Raw genomic sequence first — 20,346 nt, 5'->3', positions numbered from 1 at the left:
TGACACCCTCCTGTCAGTCACTGCTCTTCCTGACTGGCTGAGAAGATGGCAGAGAAGTTCTGCTCTTTCACAGCTTAATAACCCTCAATTTCAACATTGTGGAGATCCAAGCATTAGAAATGCAGAATAAATAACTCAAAATGGCAGGAGAGCCCAGATCTCCTGCAGTCTGTCCTGCCTGCCCTCAGCAGCAGAGGAAGGAGCTGTGCTCCTTACCTATGCATTCTCTCTGCCCTTTGGTAATTAAAGATGATTATCCCTAAATAGCAGGAGTGCAACCCAAGCATGGCTACAGACTACAAGCCTCTCTGATGTGACTCTGACAAATCAGAGCCAGATGAACTCATTTCCAGAGAAAAGAGCCCCCTCAGTGCTCAGCTGATGGTTTTAAAACAGCTGACACTTTAAATGCCTTTTGGGAAACAAGCAACATGACACTGCTCTCCTGGCAGGAACTCTCAGGTGGCTGCACTTAGAGAAAATTCAGAGCTTATTAAGAGACCTCAGACAAAAAAAAAAAAAAAAAAGAAAAAAAAAAAAAGAAAAAAAAAAAAAAAATCTGAGTAACAAAACGGTGCCCAGGAGGAAAACTGAGCATGTACAAGATGCTGATCAGCCTCACAGACAGGTTCATTCAGCCTCCCTGGATGCTCTGACATGGAATGGCACCTCAGAGATGTAAATCCACCTGGCTGCAGGGGTAGCCAGCAGTTGGCCGCTTGGCTTTCATGGGCTTTCACATATCCCCCATCCACGTGGGTCAGATTCCATTTTATATCCCATTTCCTGGCATCTCTGGCATTAATAATTTCTAGTTTGTTTTTCCTTTCAAAATGTTATTTTGTTAGATTAATAAATGAGGGATAAATGGAGCCATCGGGGTTAAAACTGTCCAAGCTTTTCTGGCATTAGTGGAAGCCAAAACTTTAATTAGTTTTAGAAAGAAATTAAGCACTGCTGTGTATTACAAAGATCTTATTTGGTTTGTTTTGATAAAAATAACCACATTAAACTGCCATTTTTTAATTGAAGCGTGTTTTGCATCTCACAAAGTCCTCAGAGGAAAAACAGAGCAGCATGTGCCAACTGCCAAAATTTATGGATGAGATCAGCATTTGCTGAGTGCTGGGGTCCAAAGGCAACAGGGAACAGCAGAGCTCAGAAACAGAACCTCCCTGCTTCCACCAGAACCACCACATTCTCCAGGACCCTGCCTGAGAAACCCTTTCTGATTAAACCACCTAAGAGCCCTGGAGTTCTGGGGCTAAAGAGCAGTGTAAGAAAATGCCACCAATCCTGTTTCTTTCATTAATTAATAAATTAATGTCATTAATGTCATTAATTCTCTTCTGTGGTGACTGTCACTGTGTGGCTCAGATGAGACACAACAGCACTGAGGCACAGCCCAGAGCTCCTTTCAGCTCTTTGCTCTCTTCTGGGCTTTGTGATTTTCACCACTTCCAGTAAATTCTAAGGAATACTTTTATCAGTCTAAGCCACAATTCCCCCATCACAAGTTGGAAATGTTCTATTTCAGTATATTATTCTGCAGTCCTCGTGAGGGTTTTTAAGCATTTTTGGTGGCCCCAAGCACAAAAAAAATAGAAATTAAAAAGAAAATATGTAAAAAATTTTAAAAATAAATTTTCTACTGTGCCCCCAGCAGTTAGGATATTTAATGTTCCCAATTTAGGGCAGTTGAAGATCAAGCCAGTTACTATCAGAGGAATTCCAAGGAGGAGACACTGATAGGAGATGTGATCCAGGCTCTTCAGGAGTCCCAGTCCCCTCTCTCTGTTGCACCCTAAGCACCCAGGCACTGGGGTTGTGAGTTCCACCAGAACCTCCTCCTCTGCAGACACAATGATTTAACCCCAATCCTTTTTCTCAGGATCATCTGTGCTGTGAAGGACAGAAATATCTTCCCATTTCCAAGGAAACATTGAAAGCTGGTTACTACAGGATCCTACTCCACCCCACCAATTCCTGGCAGCCTCTCTGTTTCTGACACAGCCCCACAATAATAAAAGCAGCTGTTGCAGCATTGGTGCCTGCAGGGAGCATCCCAAACGCAGAGCTCTGCCCAGTTCTCCCCTCACACGTGAAATAAACACCATCTGCAGAGCTCTCATGGGGCTGGGCACAGCCTGCAAGTCAGGTTGGAGGTTTCAGGTGGTTCTGCTGAAAGCCCTGGTGCCCTCATTGTCCTACCAGGCTTTCCTCTGCATGGCAGAAGGCTGGTGGTGTCACCTCCCATCCTTGCTGTGTGGTTGAAGTATCTGACATTCAGGAACTGATGCTCTGAGGAATGAAGTGGCTCACAAACCCCTTTTTTCCTGATTTTAAATGGTCCCTTTATTTGTCACAGAGCAACCTGGTCAACTGGTTTGCAATCCTATCCCAGTCTGGATCCTACAGAATTTCCTGCCTTCCCAGCCCCTCATCCAAGCAGAAATGAAAATTCTGATGGGAGAGATTCCTGTAGGACTCCAGCAACACAACTTGAGAGTAATCCAAGTAATTTATGCATCCCCATGAAGGAGTTCTGCAAAACAATGTGAACCATGGGAGACAGCAGACACTCATTTCACTGGAGCCATGAAATGCTTTGTGTGTTGTTCTGCCACAATTCCCTAAAATTAAAAAAAAAAAAATTAAAAAAGAAAGGATGGGTTTTATTTGAGACCAGATGCACCACTGACAGTACAGCAGGGAACTGACTGTGCACTGATATATGCATTGACTCTCAGAGTGATTTGGCTAAAGGAGAAAATTCCCCTTAGCTCTGAACATGCATCTCCTGGTGTGAGTATTACCAATATTATTGAACTAAAGGTGATGCAGTATTGGTTAGAAATAGGGAGAAAGACATTCTGAGGATTAATTAAATTAGCTGAGTGTCTTCACAGGCATTAGCTGAGGCTGCACTGTAAAAAATATTATTTCTTGTATGATCTCAGGTGTCCAAGAAAAGGGAAAGATGATTTTATAACAGATTAGAGTCTGTCAACTGTCGCAGAGACAGACCCTAATTATTCAGAGATTATACAGAGATTATACAAAGCATTTCCAGTTAAAAGAAGCAAAAGGACCAATCCCAACTGCACTGGATACCCCAGTGCATGCAAAAAGACTTTTAAACCTTGTTGTGGCTGCAAAAAAATCTGCCTGTGGAGTGGGAAAAGAGAAGTGACCCCTCAGGGGGCATCCAAAAAAACCCAGGGTCAGATGTGACCCAACTGAAACAGATCAGGAGGGGACTTTGGGCAGTGCTGTCACACCCTGCAAACCCCCAAAAGGCAGGTTTAGCCCCGGGTCTGTCTGTCCACCCTGAGCTCAGGGTGTGCAGTTCCTCTGAAAGCTCTGTGCCCAGCATCCAGCAGCTCCTGAAAGTGAGATAATGCCCAGGGCTGCTCCAAGAGAAACTGAGCAGCACAGGGGCCAGGGGAAGGGCATGCCACAGCTCCAGCCTTGTGTAAAAGAAAACTCAGCTATGTGGGGGTTGAGAAATCCTTCTTCCCCTTCCTCCCTCTCTGCTAAATCCTGTTACAAAACCAAATGCATCACAACATTTTTATAGTGTTCTTTTTGTTCCTTTTTCAGTTTGGGGCTAGTGGTGACTAATACTCACTCCGTGGGTTTCAGCCTTGCCCTGCCTGTGGGACACGTGTGTTTGGGGAGGATCTGAATCAGTGTTTTGGAAGAAAAACCCCCCAAAATTGGAATTGGGCAACGTGGTGTGTATCTTGGCTGCCTGTGGGCTCCACCTGACCCCTGGAGCAGCAGAGCTGCTCTCTCCAGAACACTGACAGGGCTGGGCAGGGCTCGTGATGGGCCCTGGGGCTGACCTTCTCCTGAGCCTCCTGACAGGAGCTCCTGCTGAAGCTCTGCCAGTCCTCTGCCACTGCAGCCCAGAAATCACTGCAGACTCCAATGAGAGACTGGCTGTTCTCCCAGACCCCTCAGACAAGGACAAACCACCTGAACTCACCTCTCGTTGCATGATCTGAGTTTGTGATGCTGCAGAACTGCAGCACATCCATAACACCTCCAGAGAAAAGCTGCCTTGTTTGAGAAGGACACTTTGATTTTCACTGAGTTTACCAGAACACTGCCTTTGCCTCCTGCCTTCTTCCCCTTGGACCTATTCCCTTCTCTAAACTCAATTTGTGTGACTTTTTCCCAGCAGCAGCAATCAGAGATGCCATTCTCAGGACAGGATTCATCAAACTCTCTCAGCCAGGTGTCCAAACTCCCCTGGAAGCAGAGCTCAGGTCCTTCCAAAGGGCAGTGCACAGACATCACCCTGGCACTGCCATGGTGCTGGGACTGGAGAGAGCCCTGTGTCTCCACTGATCATAAAAACCAACAGTTCACAGCAATTCCAACCCCTATGAAACTTGATTTTCAGCTATTCCAAACTGCAACAACTGTGACATAATGTGGGGGAAAAAAATTAATCAAATTCCCAATTTAATTGGTTAAAAATTGGTCTCAACTTCCTGGCAAAAGTGATAATTTTCCATTCTAAAGGGACCATTTTGGGGTCACTAATCTGAAGTTTTCTTGCCAAATGCTTTTGCAAGGATTTATTCTGATTTTGAGGTGGTGACGCTCCATGAAAAACAGGTAGATGTAGTAGCAACATTTGAAAGAAAATCTGAATGTAGCCATGCACCAAAGCAGGGGAAATGTTTTTTGCATGAAATGCAATAAAAGAGGGACAAAGCCAGTCCTTGGAGCAACTCCCTGACATCATTTCCTAAACACCCTAACGTGGCTGAGGTCAGACATGGGCTGTAAGGCCACTCACCAGAATCAAAGGCCACCCACAGTTCAGCTCCAGCTTTTTACTGCTTCCTCAAAACATGTTTGTCTATCAAATTCCTGGACGAGTTTCCTCAGATGGGGAATAAAAACAATAAGAAAAGGAGGTTGGAAAAAGTCACAGGCATTTTTTCACAGCACTGACACATCCAGCACTGGAGCAGTGTGGAATAAACTATTCCCAGGTCAGTACTCCTGACTGCCCAGCTCTGCCTGGGGAGGAAAATATTTGTTTGCCTGATAATGAGCATCATTTTGGCTCAGGGGCCACGATCTTGTCCAGTCTGACCTTCTGCTGTGTCTCAGAGGGCTGGCTGATGCAGATGGAATTCTCCATCACTGCCTTTTCTGAGGAAGGGAATTTGCTGTTTACAAAAGAGTAGCAGGAAGATTTCAGCAAAGTCACATTTATTTGTTTTGTTACGTTGAGTGTTTTGTGGCAAAACTAAAGTCAAGTCATCTCACATTGTCTGGAGTGTAAATTCAGATTAATCTGGGAGATGATTTGTTTCTCCTTAAAGGAGATATTTCTCCCTTGCCCAGTGGCAATGCACAGACTACAAAGATTAAAAAGGTGGTGTTTAAGTCTAAACAGCACCTTAAAGAGCATAAACCCCTTTAGCAACAAGTTCCTCCTTTCCACATCCCTTTTCCAGCAGGATTTGTTTCAGCATAGATTCCACTATCTACCATTTATCTCAGACACTTAAGGATAAAAATCCTTGATCCTCTTCACCCAGACTCCTCACCTGTTTCAGACTGCACCTTGAGGTGCTCTCCCACAGATTTGCTTCAAGCAAAAATCTGTGGGAGCCTGGGATAACAGTCCAAGACACCCTGCACAGAAACCTTTGGGATTGTGATTCACCCCACACCATTCTGGACTAGATGTTTGCTTCAGAACATAAAAAGAGGAACTGTAAAATGACATAAAGCATAAGACACAAGCTTCATAGACTATGAGCTGTAACAAATTTTGGATTTTGGGTTGGGTTTTTATAGAAATTTTCTTCTTCTCAACTTTGCTGAGTCTGTGAAGGTCAGAGTCTATGGAGAGTCTCTGTCCCAACATGACACATATCAGACTTTAAATTCTAGTCTGGACATCCTTTCTGGCAAGGATCCACCTTAGAACATGTAAACCAGAGTATTTTTCTTTCAGGAAGACAAAGAGTTCAAATTCTAAGCTATAAAAATATTGCCTCAAACGTGACAGAGCAGAATTCATTTTACTCCTGAACACTGAGAGCACTTCTGTGACTCAGCCAAATCAGTGTATGACAGAATCATAAATTCACAGTAACTACCAGGAAGGCTTTTATTTACACATCTTGAAAACAAACAGCAGCTTCTATCTCTAAAACATTTTTCTAAACTTTGTCTTGGAAAGATTTTCATTCAGCAATAAAGTTATCAGCATGTGAGATAAGTTTCTTCAGTTTTGAGTGATGAAAAAGCCACATCAGTGACTTCCAAAGAGGGATTATTAAGGAAAATCACAGTTGCTGTATCTGCCAAGCAATCAAGGCCATGCTTCTCCTTCCTTGTAGATGATTTTGTCTCACACATATGGCTATTAGAGTACTAAAATGAATAAAATATGTTTGGATAACATACTGTCATACAAAGTGATCTTGAGGATTTCTTCATTCCAGCCTCAAGAGAATTTCCAGGATAAACCAGTCTGAATATGCTTTAATGCCTTCACAAACTCTGCATGTCACTTTGGATGTTATTATTGTGCAACTTAAACGCCCAAACCATTGAAAAGCCAGAGGAACCTGGATGCTGTGATCACTTAAGGACTTGTGAAAATGTGGAGCTCTGCCACTGTTTGGGTAGTCAATAAGTTTCCTAGCACAATTAATGATCATTAATTTTGGATTCTCTTCTGCTTCAACCCAAAACAAAGACCAGAGCAGAATCAGTCAGACAGATTCAAGCACAAGAGCCTTTGCTGCCTGGGAGGACTCAGCCTGTCAGGGTGCAGTCAGAATATTTACTTGGTCATGATTTTATCCCAGCTGAAGCACAGCGAGTTCCATCTTTGTGATTAAATTGTTCAGACATTTAAGAGACTTCTTGCTTGCAAAGACAGCATAAGAAGCTTTTTTCCTTATTTATATCATGCTGTTTCTTTCCATGGCTCTTTCGCTGCTTGAGCTAATTTTTGATTTTCCCAATGTGATATAAATACACTGGGTTGAATTCACCACTTCATTTCAGACAAATTTCTCTGTCAGACACTAACATCAGTGCCATCACTGACAAATTACCCTCTTGATTTACCAGCTCAGAAATCTTTGGAATCCCAGTAATCTCCCTCCTATCTTCTGCAATGACTACTGGCAGCCATAGGAACGTTCACAGTGCCCAAGCTCACAGCACTTCCCAGAGAACACAAAGTATTTGATTTGGAATTGTGGATTTGAAGCCAGATTCTGGCTAAAACAAAAGAGATCCAGACCTCCAGTTCCTGTTGTGTGCTCAAAATTTCCTCTAAAGATGAAGATTCTCTACAAATATCTAGGAATTGCTGTGAGAACTTCATCATCTTTATTCAATCAGGGACTAACAGCTGAAGTGAAGTCAGTGAAAAACCTAAGGGAACATTTCTAAACTCTCAAAAGACAGGAGAAGGGCCTGTTTCTAATAAGTTGAGGTTTGTCAGAGCTGCTTTTCCCGTGTCCTACAGCAGAAGCATTCACAGTTCAGCCATTGTGTTCATCGGGAGCGATGTTGGTTTTTAATTGTTTGCAGATTTTGGAATGTCTGCACAAGGAGCTTCACCTGGTGTCCCTGTGTCTCCCAAGCACACCCTCCCCTCAGGGTCTGCAGTTTGCAGAGATTCCACCCAAATGCAGAGCTGCAGGGCGGATTCTCAGCTGTAAACCATCCTCACTTCAGCCAAACCGAGGGCTGATGGTGCTTGCAAGTGCCCTCAATCCACCCCTGTCCACAGGCAGATACAGCTTTGGTTTGGTTCATGAGACATCCAGCATTTTAAGGGAATTAAACGTGCCCATTAGGACCAGGAAGGAGAAATGCCATGGTTGGATTACATCTGAACTATTTGGATTAAATTGGAGTTATTCCTTTTATAGTGCAGACCCCAGTTAGGTGATGTGCCCAAATGTGAAATGCAGCTTTTAGGCAACTGTCACTTCTGAGGAGCTTTATTTGTGGAGAGCAGAGTCAGAGAGTGAGGGAGGAGAGCCAGGGGATGAGGTGCTGCATTCACATCTCCATTTAGGGAGGAAAATCAGATGTCCAATGCCCTTATCTGAAGGGAGGGGGAAAGAGATAGCAGTGGTCATGCACAGCAAATGCAGCTCTGCACAGAAATGGATTATCTATAGCTGTCCTACTGACCCAGGGAAAGAAAATTCCTGATTCTTTTTTTGGCTATTATCAATCCCACAAGTGCTTCCTTAAATCTCCTGTGGTAAACTTGCAGCAACAAACATCACACCAAAGCTGAGCCCACAGGTGGATCACTGCTAAATGAGATTTAATTTTTTACTCACCATCACAGGACTGAAGATTTAGTACAAACTTAGGAAAAAAAAAGACCCTATTTTGCTAATTATTCACTATATCAGACTATAAAATGCTGTCTCCAGACAAAAATCAGACCTCAATGTGCACAGACACTTTTTATTAACCAGACGTTGGGGAGCCCCTTGTGCACCCCCTGGGCTCAGGAAGGGTCACCTGGAGCAGGAGTGCCCCAATGGCCCCTGGACAGCTCCAGACACAGATCCCTTTTCCTGATGCACTTGAGGAGCTCAAGGTGGCCCCTGCCACCTCCAACGCTGGCCAAAGTTGAGTGCAAGAAGTGAATAATTGAAAGATAATTGTAAGAGAACACTTGCTCTTAACAAAAAGTGTATTTATCCCGAGGAACAACATTTTATTTCCTAAAAGCTGGGAAAAAATGCAAATTCAAAATGTTTGAGCCTTTGTGATTAAGTTAAAAACATTGCCATATACAGGCAAGAAAGGAGTTCTAAAAGGTTCTTTCAGCTGTGAAGGATTTTTAAAAAGCTTCTTTTTAGCCAAGAAAACATACATATTTATTTAATCTTTAAATAGAATTAATCTTGAAGGAAACATACATTTGGATCACAGGAACACAGCATGAAATTCAAACAAATTACTCTGCAAATCGAAGCAGAATGGCTTACTAAACCTCAAATTCCAGCTCATCCCAAATACCCTTTTAAATATGGAAATAATATGACAAAAGCATGAAGCTCTTCACACAGAAAGCATTTTTTGGATGTGGATGCTTTCCACTCTTGCTGAAGAGTGTTGACAGAACAATACCTCCATTTCCTTTGCAACTGGCATGTTTAGGCTGTAATTTTTGCTTCAGAGAAGTCAGACATTTAATTCTTTTGGAAGACTAAATCAATGAACTACCAATTACTGTAAGAAGACTTATGCTAGCTGGGGATATGATCCTCAGGCTTTTTGTTTTACAGTCTCCAAATAAATTTTACCATGCCATTCTTGCCATCACCACATTGCCTCAGGACAAACAGAAACTGTTTGAGAAACCAATTTTCATCTAATGACAACTGAACCAACTAAATGAAACCTGACATTTTCAACTTTAAAGAAGCATTCAGAGCCTTAGAGTTGTACTGTTTGTGCTCTGGAAATGGCAGTGAGGTCGTTTAATTTTTTTTTTTTTCTTTAGAGGAAACAACCACAGCAACATAAGAAAGCCTTCACCCGATCTGAGGGAGGGAAACACAAACTGGAAAAAGTGCCAAGAGAGAAGATAACAGAATACTGGCGTCTGGAGAGCTGTCTGCTTGGCAAGCATGCATGTCATTTACAAATGTTTGCCTTTAATTATAGTCCTGGAAGACTTGGGTGAATAATCCCACTGAGCAAGCTGCCACTTTCCAAAATTGCCACTTCATCCTATGGAAATAAAGGGTGGCCTTTATAAAATAAACTGAGGGGATTTTTTGCTTCCTGCCAGGATGCAGCCAGCCACGAAGGGCACAACCAAAACCAACTAAAATTTTCTGATGTGACATCGGGAGAGGGATTGGGCCATCAAATTGATGTCATCTGGGGTCCCCTCCGTCACCAGACTGCCCTGGAGAGCTCTGACCTCCAGGATTTGTGGTGCCTTGCTCAGCTCTTCTTCTGGCCAAGCCCCACCTTAACAAGATTTTCCAGGCAAAATGAAAATAAAGTTATGGAATTGGTAGAATAAGGGTGAGCAACAGCTTGGTTCTGGGAACACTGCGGCGATTCCAGAAAGGAACGTGTCACAGCTTCCCCAGATGGAAACATTAAGGACAGAATATTATGGGAGGAATGTTTTATCCAGTCAGAAACCAAGATGGAAATGTGCCAAACGATGTTTTCATGATGCCTCCCATACTCAGCCTGGTGGGGGACAGACAAGGTGACAAACAGAACTCAGTGAGACTCCCAAAGCTTTGAAAGGAGCCAGGGACCAAAAACCCTGATATTAACATTGAGGTGTACCAGCATAAATCACTGGTGGGCTAAAAGTGAATTAAACTATGTTTATAAGTTTCTATTGTTTAGAAAAGGACACTTAAAATAACATCCCCAAGAGAACAAACAGTGTCTGTTTCAGTCTCAATAGAGCTTCTTAAATTAAACACTCATCTCAAAACAAGTGAGTGCTCCCATATTTTCATTTTTCAAATTAACACACAAGATCTTTTCAGGGTGAAGCATTCTGCCAGAGCTGGGCATCACCAGCCTGCTGCAGAGGAGAGACAAAATCCTAGAACAGTGTGGAATTCCTGATCCTGCTCCTGGTGGAGCTTCACAGGCACAGAAATGGAATTTTATCAGGTTCTCAGGGTTTCTGGTCCAGAGAACAGCACCCTGCACTCAGCATCCAGGAACACAGGATCACAGAATGATTACATGCAGGTGCTTTTGTTGGAGAGCTCTGGGTGTCAGGGGTGCACAGACCCAAATCTGACTCTGCCATGGCTTTGGGATGAACATGTTTTTATATTCTATCATTATATAACTTACACATTAATTATTAAACTTACATTGTTCTATTGTACACACTGATTCCATCCAAGCATGGGTTTCTCATGATCCCCCTCAAACCCTTGAACACAGTTTCTCATGATTCTTCTTACAATTAAACAATAATTATATCTAATTACTAGCAATCATGACATTAACAATTATATCATTTATCCTGTACTGGTTACACAGGTGCAGTTTCACATGATCCAGCAAACACAAGGCCTAACATTTCCCAGGACCTACCTTAAACATTTTCCCAGGATTTACTAAGCCTAACTTTCTTTCTAACTCCCCTGAATACACCATGATTTTAGAAACATTTTATTGTAATTATCATTTACATTATCAGCCTCAGCCTGGGTGTGGCCTGCAGACCCTGGCCTGGGGAATGGGACCTGGACAAGGCTGACACAGCTGGGGTGGAACCCCAGCCCCTGCCAGCAATAACTGCTGGGGGGACTCAGGGCATTAAGAGATCCCCCCCTGTTTGTTTGGTGCCTGAGAGGAGCCCTGGGGGCACCCCAAACAGCTCTGCTCCACTCCCTGCCTCCAGGACCCAAACAGCTGGGAAAGAAAGTGCTTAACAACATCTGCAGCAACCCTGTGTGCCTGCCCAGCCTCTTCTCCTTGGACCCATCCTCTTTCCCATCACTGCCCTGAGTACAAAAACAAAATTACACTTCCCTTATAAAGCTCCCACCACTGAAATTGTACAGCAGAGATTCTGGGGCTCTGTCTGCCTTCCAAATGCCTCAGATTTGCCCTGGGGTGGCAAAGCAAGCCCAAAGCACTGCTTCACCCTTCAGCATCCTGCTTCACCCTTCAGCATCCTGCTTCACCCTTCAGCATCCTGCTTCCCAAGCCCCTGCCCCACTCATGTGCAATATCCATGTGCATGGATCCATTTAAACACATCCCTGCCTGCCTGCTCTGGGTTCCTGCCCTCACAGCCCAACATCCAGGCTGCATTTTCGTGTTAGAAATTGGGTTGGTCTCATCACAGACAGAAATGCTGTTTCAAATTAATCAAGATTTCAGCTTGCTGGGGGCTTACATTGTGAAATTGCTAGTTGTATGTGCAGTTTATATTGTTCAATTTAAAATTCTCTTTAGTGATTGCAATCCAGTATGAAATATTTGCTGTTAACAGGATTTTCTCGGGCTCCAATGCCCATCAGATTCCCACAGACAAGCCTGTTAATTATTACTTTGAGGCTTTGGTGGCAAACGTTACTTTAGAATAACGACAGGCCAGACCTGCAGACAAAGTCAACACACATTTTCCAGTTTGTCTGGTGACAGCAGAACACCTGCAGCAGCTGAGGCAGGGCTTGCAGCAGAGATGTCACAGCCACAGAGAAAGGATCAGTGTCATGTGGCCATGGTGTGGGCATTTCATCCCTCCAATTCCCTTTTCCTGGGATCAACATCACATTTCCTCAACTGACTATTGAGTATTTTTACTATATTCAACAAGGTGTATTTTGTGGCAGTCTTCTGATGTAGCAATAAAGGCCCTTCCCTTTGCACTGCTGGCTGGCTCCAGAAAAAATTAGCTAACAAACACATTATTATTATTATTATTATTATTATTATTATTATTATTATTATTATTATTATTATTATTATTATTATTATTATTGATGATGATGATGATGATGATGATGATGATGATGATGATAATAGTATCAGCCTGCAGCACATGAGACTCCTTTGGAGCCTTCCTGGTTCCTCAGGAGGCTGCTCTCAGATGTTGTGAGCTGTCAAACACGTTTTACATGCCTGATGTAACAAAAATTCTCCTGCTCAGTTCTTCCTTTTCCATCCAGCTATGAAAAAAAAATCCCAAATGAACCTCCCAGTTGTGAAACACACAAACACACTCCCTGCCCCCCCCCAAAAAATACACCTTTGCTATTTCTCAGCCAAGAAAGGGCAATGGACTGCAGGAAAAAGCTGCCTGGAGCTCCCTACCTTCACCTGCCAGGGTGCTAGTAGGTGCCACATTTTCTCTTCAGAACAAGTTCAGTGAAAGAAAATAAAACAACCCAACCTCAAAACCATAGGAGAAAACAATAATGGGAGAAGGGCAAAAATAAAACAAAGCCCACAATGTTTTCAGTGAATTGTTTGGCTGGACACCATCAGAACATGCTGTTCTAAATACCTTAAATCACCAACAAGGGAAAGCCCTTCAGGGCTGAAAAATGTTTCCTTGCCTCCAAGAAAAAAATTCCAATAAATATTTCAGCCTTATTAGCACATTTGGGGAAAAGTTGCAACATTAAAATTAAAACCAAAAAGTATTTTAACCCAGTATTTCCCCCCCACCAAAAAAAGTCACTATTTCTCCCTTCCATTCTTACAAGGTTCGTGTGCTCCTGAAAAAGATCAATTCCTTGGAACAGCTGGGACTGTTCTTAACTTCAAAATTATTACAGGATTGTATTGGGGTAGCACAAATAATGACAATGTTATTCTATCATGATGTGTTCTGTGAGAACTTCCATTCTTGGTTGGTAAAATGAGAATTCCAGTTGCTTTTTTGATCTCTGTAGATCAGTGCATCCTATATGTATTTGAGTTATTAGAACTCTTATTTAAATTACATTTATATTTCAAAATCCTGGCTGCTTCTGTGCTTCAGAAAGTTTTGAATTTCAGTGAATTCCCGTGCATCTCATGCACCAAATCACAATTAACCTCCTCTGTCTCATCCCTCCAGGGCAAAACCAGGTGGCCACACTTCTCTTGAAAATGACATTGCATCTCCAGCTGCTGGTAAAAATGATCCAAATCAACAAATTTCACCAAATAAAACAAGAAAGGAGATTCTGAACCCAGCTGATCCAGAACTGCTGCCATGCAGGGAGGGTAAGACTTATTTTGACCTGGATTTGAAAGACCTTGCCCTCCACTTTTGGACACCAATTCCCTGGGATCTTGGTAATCCCTGCATTTCCAGTCTGTGGATCACCAGCCTGCAAGAGCAGCAGGAGCTGCACAGAAGATCACTCACTCCACCAAATCCACCCTCATTAAACAAATAAAGCTCCCGAGGCTGATTTTCAGTCGCTCCAACAAAGGAACCCCCGAGGTTCAGAAGCCAAGTGCCAGCACTAATTTCCCCTCAAAGAAGCCCAGAGCACGACTCAGCCCTTCCCGGCATCTCAGAGGAGTGGCAGCCCATTGTCCTACCCCCAACACGCACCCACCAGCCCTCCCCTTCCCTCCCAGCTCAAAATTTATTCTAACAACGTGAAGACAATTCGACTTAATTGCAACTGCATCATCTCCTGCAGGATCCCGCTGCCAATCCCGCCCTGTGAATCTGCGGTTGCCAGGGCAACCGGCTGCGAAGAGGATGCTTTTGTGCTGCCACTTGCATCCTCGGGAGCCGCGCCAACCCCTCAGCTCCCGCAGCTGGGATGGGGTGGGGTTAACGCCTTCCTCGCCGGGAGCCGCCTGTCTGTCTGTCTGTCTGTCCGTCTGTCTGTCCTTCCTGCCATCGCCAGCCCTTGGCAAGCAGCTCCTCCCGCTCTGCAGATCGACGCCGGCACGGCAGGGACAGATGGCTGCGGCTCAGCCCGACAGCTCCGGGCACCCAGGGCGCTGGAACAGCTCCCCTCAAACTGCAGCAGTGCCAGACTCCGTTTGCAGGAGCTTTGGGGTGCGGGGTTTGTCCTCAGTGAGGAAAGAAAAGATGCTTCAGCGTCACTCAGGAATTATTTTCTTCTGGTGGTTTCCCATCTGCCCGTTGTTGTCCCTCACCCACCCCCTCTGCACTAACAGAGGGCTGCACCATGTCTGAAGGACTACATGGTCCCTGCCTCCACAATTTTAACCTAAAAACCATGATTAATGTGTACAGAAACCTCCCCATCAATCTGTGATTATCTTCCAGGGCAGACTGCTTCCCAGAGCTTAGCTCTTAATAGCTTTCCTATTTCCTTAAGATGAAGGGTTTAAACTTAGGTCAGAGCCTACTTTGCCTATGACCTTTTATACAACTTTTGACTCTGCAAGGCTCAAATCCTTCTATAAAAATTAAGGTGCACTGCAATCATTCTCTTTATATACACACACACACATGCAGTTAACAAAGAAACATCTGACTTTAAACTTTTCCACAGATAATCAGCTGTAGCTGAGGATCACGAGCTCAATCTGCTTTTAATGGCAAGGAAAACTATTTGCAACAATGGCAAACAGCCTCCCTGCTAGTGCACTCGCAGCTAATTACAGCACACAAAGTGCCTGTGGAAAGGATCACCTAGGAAGTCCTAAAATCCTCCAGGAGCCCTGTACAGCTGCAGTCATGGAATGAAAGTCTGAAAGTCACCCACTGAAGGATGCTGGACTGTCTGTGAGGACAACATCCATGGTGCTGAGATCCAGGGTGTGACAAGCCAAAGAAGCCAGTTCAGGATTGATTTCATCTTAGTGCAAAGCTGAGTGCAGAACAGGTCCCAGAGAAGCCCAGCAAACAAGCAAACCACAAGACACTGGCTCACACAGCCTGAAACCACCTCTGTGTCCCCAGCTGTGCTCGAGGCACATGAAAGGATTTGTGAGCTCCCTCAAAGCTCAGCAGAAGTTCAGCACCTTTTGAAACCCATTTCCTCACCTCCCAGATGCCACGTGTGCCATTATTTCCAGTGCAAACACGAATGTCAGCACACAGAGCTTTGCAGCTTCTGTTTACTACACTCGAACAAGAGTCAATAACCACCAAGAGCAGAGAAATGTGGACAATTCTGGGATAGGCAGGGAAACAGAAGTCCAAACTTCAGCTTTTTCAGTGCTTGTAGCCTTTGCAGAATTAGTAATTTTTTCAGGAAAATATCATGCAAATCTTTAGGGGTGAGGAGGAGAGGTGGGGAGGGACCCCTATTCTAATTAAGCAAGGTGATTGCTGTTGCTCCATATTTTTAACTGAAAAAAAAAAAGGGGGCTGAAGGAATTAAAAAGGCACATTCAGATGTGAAAAAGTGATCATTTTGTTAGCGCTCAGGAACGCATAATCACGAGAATGATTATATGCAGGTGCTTTTACTGAAGAGCTCTGGGTGTCAGGGGTACAAACCCAAATCTGACTCCAACCATACAGTCGAGATGAACATGTTTTTATATTCTATTGTTATATAACTTTCATGTTAATTCTTAAAACTTATATTGTTCTATTGTATACATAGATTTCAGCTAAGCATAGCCCCCCTTAAATTTCTAACATAGTTTCTCATGATTCTTCTTATGGTTATATAATAATTATATTCCATTACCAAACAATCATCACATCTAACAATCATATCATTTATCATACTGCTTACACAGGTGCAGTTGATCTTGGAAAACACAAAGCTTAACATTTTCAGTTTCTATCTTTAACATTTTCCATGGGCTCCACTATCAATTTAACCACGAGCCACACTCCAGAAGGGAGCTGGGATCTGGCAGAGCAGGTAAGTGTCCCTGTTCACGGGGGCTGGTACAAACCCATCACTTTGTCACACAGAAGGCAGCAGTGCAGCTGCTCTGAGAGGAGTGCACATCACTGCCCTGCCAGCTGATGGCATTCCCCTTTAACATCCACTCTCCTCCAGCTCTGGATCCCCCCCAGGCCCCATCCTGGCAGATATCCCAGGGTGTGAGGAGCTGTCACTCCTCTCCGTGCCCCAAAACTGCTCTTGCAGTGGTCATGCAAGTGCTCAAAGCCTGACCCAGTGCCAGGACACCTCCCTCTCCTGCAGGCACCACTGGGCTCCACACAAGTCCCAAACATAAGCAGATGTCTCTGGTCTTGTTCAAACTGGAAAACAGGGTCAGACTGCAGTGCCACAGCTACAGAGGGGACAGGAATTGAATGATGAAGAGCATTACATCTGAGGGACATTTAACCTGACAGCCAAATCTTTCACGACCCTCATTCCATGAAATTGATGACATGTAGGTTACTGTTGGTTATTCTGGAGGACACTGAGACCCCAAGTCCTGTCACTGTGGAATAAAGACAGTGTCTTTATGCAAAATGCAAAGCTCACCCAGACTAAGTGCCCACAGAGGGATTTGCCCCAAGCTTCCTCTGCCTAGCAAATGAGAGCAAAATCTCAAATAGGTAACAAGGTAGGGGAGGGTTTAGGGTTTCAATTACACTTGTAAATATGAAGATGTTTCAGCTCCTGAGATGATGGATCATTTTCCACCAGTTAGAAGCAGACAAAAGCTGGTGCTGACTCCAGTAAACACAAGAAGGTGCAGAAGTCAGAGCCCCTGAATTCTCTGGCACCTCGGCCCTGGATAAATCACCAACCTGCTCACCCCAGTTTGGGAAGTGGGGAGACACTTGTTCCATCTATTCTCATCACTGTATCATTCCAGAACACAGTTCTGCCTTATTGCCTGGACTTTTCACTTGCATGGTGATAACCACCCCTGAAAAGGCTGGAAAAGTGGTGAGAAGAGTGGAGAATTGGCCCATGGCACACAGTGTTTCTAGGAAAAAAGGCACTGGGCTGTGCAGGTGCAAGTCCCCACCTTCAGCCAGGTGGCTGACCTTTGGAGTTAATGGGAATTGAATCAAACAGAGCAGTGTCCCTCAGCGGGCTGGGACACAGGAGGGGTTTCTGGGGAAGCAGATCAGCAGCCCTGTGCCTTTCTGTGCTGTTTTCCTGGACACAGACCAGCTCTGTCTTCCCAGAACATCAGGGTGCAATCACAGCCCTCTCACAAAGAGAAGATGCAGATGAAAGCAGAATCAGGGCTTAAAAAACACAGGGTCAAGCGGGGAAACCAGGAAAGCACATGATAAAAGTCTCATTCTGTAGGATCAGGCGATTTTCCTTTGTGAATAACTAAAGAACACTGTTTATCTCTGAAGCAAGCTTACCCACTCTTTCCTCACATGCCTGCCTGCCCTGCTTGGGGGATCACTGCTGTTTGTTTAACACTGACAAAGATGTCCTTGAGATTCCATCCTCTCTGCAGGGTCAGTGAAAAAGTTCACACAAACCCGAGGTTTAGTTAAAAATAAGACAAAGCATCCATTCAGCAGTGACAGGAATTCCTGGGTATTTTCAGCCCATGCTGAGCAGGACCACCACACAGAGGCAGTGTTAGCCAGGACAGGTGGCCAAGGACATCCCCTCTTGGCAGGACACAGCTGCCCCCAGCCCCACTTCAGCCTGGCAGAGGGGGGAAACTCCAGGGAAACCACAGGAAAAGAGCAGGATGATGCTAACATCAGTGGGCAGAAAGAATGCCCACTAACCAGAGGCAATGTTTCTTACTCTTTTTCCAACAAACCAGCAGGTTTTCCCCACAGAGGATCTCCCCAGGAGGCTGCCTGCATGAGCTGAAGGGCTCTGGAAGATGCTGCACCTTTGAAATGTGCTCAGCTCAGTTATTTCCCAGGTTTATCCCAGAGGAACTGGGGTATTAGCAGAGCCCAACGTTCTGAAACACCAGGAGAGGCTTAGATTGGATACAAGGAGGAATTTCTTCACCAAAAGGGTTGTCAAGCACTGGAACTGACTGCTACTGGAAGTGATTTTTTAGAGACCTGGTGCTAGGGACAGAGCTTAGTAATGGACTCAGCAGTGTCAGGGTAAGTGTTGGATTCCATGATCTTAGAAGGCTTTTTCAACCTGGAAGATTCTATGGTTCTGTGTTGTTGGCATCAACACCAGAATTGACCCTCTGAATTTCTGGTTGGCAGAGGGGTATGGCTCAACATCTCAGGAGGGTCAGGTCAACCTGTGTTTTGTTTTAGGATAAATAAAATAAAATTTATGTTAATAGAACACTAATTCATATGTGAGGTTTCCTACATTAAAATCATGTTTAATGGGTAATAATTAAATGCAAAGCTAATCACTGATTTGTAATTGAGGTTCCACTCAAGTCAGAGACAAAATCCACTGTGAATTCAGCACAGCCATGCAGAGACCAGAGCTGGCATCCACCAATAAAGGACAACTCTCTACTCTGGTCTGGGTAGAACTGCTAAGGCTTCACCAGAACCAAACTGAAACAGCTGAGGGAGAGGGTGGCAATTCAGAACAGGACAAAGCTTTGCTCAGACACCTCTTGGTGGAAGTGTCTGTGCTGGAGGAGCCAGCAGAGTGCAAACACATCCATCCATTACCTTTGGCCGCTTCCATTCCACTTTCCCTTTTGCTGCTGAGTCGTAGTACAGGGATTCATCTGAGGCTGGAAACTCAGGGTCCTCAAAGAGGATCCCCTGCTGGAGGCACTGCTCCTTCAGCTCGTGGTACCTCTGGTCCTGGAAGAGCTGCACGGATGAGGACATCTTCTGTCGAGATAAGATCAACATTGGACAAACCATGCAGGCTCTTCAAAGTCCATAGCTGGTACCACTCCCTGGTCTTGAACAAGAGAGCATGTAACCTGCTCTAAATGAGATCACTGACTTATAAATTAGATTAGGTTAAGGACTGGGAAAGTATAAACCCAAGAAGATCTTATAGATAAGGATCATGTTTTTGTCTGAACAGAATTCTTATCTGGAAAGAGGCCAGGCACAAATCCAACATTTTGCTTTGTCTAATTGATTGGAAAGGTAGCAGAGTGAGGCTTGGCTCTCAGTCTGCACCATGTGTGAAGGGCTGGGCCATCTTTCTGTCCTACATTCTTCTTCTGGCCACTACAGCTCGAATTATCTACTCCAAATCTCATGCCTAAAAAAACCAAAACCAGATTTCCACATTTCTCCATCTTAATTTAAGTGACAATACTTTGGCTTGTAATATTGTCTTTGGACTTTTTGTTACATTTCAGGGAACTGAATTCCCAGAAGGAGAAAATATTTGCAAATAATTGATGAGAACTAAAAGTATTTAGAAAAAGCACAACGACGAAAGACCCAAACAATGTGTTCCCAGAACCCTGATTATCAAACTTGGCAGGTTTATGGTTGCACCCACAGAGCTCAAATAAATTGCTTTAAAACATTTTACAAATGAGGAATCAATTACAGAAATCACTCAGGATAGTTTGAAATTTGGAGGACATGAGGGATGCTACTTCTGCTTCAAGAGAGAGAGTGGTAAGAGCATCTGAACTTACCCTGCTTGGAAAGGTTCTGGGTGTCAGTTCCTTTCCTCTTCCTTCTGGACACAGGTTGGAATTAGAGATGTATCTCCCCTTCCTTGCCTGCAATAAAGACAAATGCAGGCTGAATTAACCAACATCCTGCTCTGTAGCAGGATGGAACCAGACGGTTCTGGCAGCCACCCACTGTGTCCAGCTGCAGGGAGCTCAGCTGGTGCTCCTTGAGCCACCTGCAGCACAAATGGGATGAGATTCCACAAATCTGCAGGAAACTAAGCCCAGCTTTTGCAGGTGTGCAAGTGAGCACAGCGAGAGAAATACAGAAGAGTAATGAGGAACGCTGGGAAATGTCAAATTTATCATGGTCTGTTCCTGTGAGTGAAAGCTCTTTGTGGATGCCCCATC

General features: G+C 44.2%; 1 protein-coding gene across 1 annotated transcript in view; it reads right to left on the bottom strand.

Moving 5' to 3' along the window:
• Positions 1-20,017, bottom strand: part of CAPN6 (calpain 6) — a gene marked incomplete at its 3' end in the record, with an annotated part of 41,736 nt that extends 21,719 nt beyond the window's left edge. Inside the window, exons 1-2 of the mRNA XM_084213071.1 lie at positions 19,957-20,017; positions 19,016-19,183 (exon numbers count right to left, since the gene is read on the bottom strand). Coding sequence (XP_084069197.1) covers positions 19,016-19,180 — 165 coding nt within the window. The 5' untranslated portion in view covers positions 19,181-19,183; positions 19,957-20,017. The remainder of the gene's footprint in view (positions 1-19,015; positions 19,184-19,956) is intronic.
• Between the last annotated feature and the right edge of the window lie 329 nt (positions 20,018-20,346).

Source organism: Fringilla coelebs (genome assembly GCF_963513975.1).
Source record: "Fringilla coelebs genome assembly, chromosome: 11".
Lineage (NCBI taxonomy): Eukaryota > Metazoa > Chordata > Aves > Passeriformes > Fringillidae > Fringilla > Fringilla coelebs.
The sequence above is the reverse complement of the archived record's forward strand: the minus strand, read 5'-3'. Positions and strand labels throughout refer to the sequence as shown.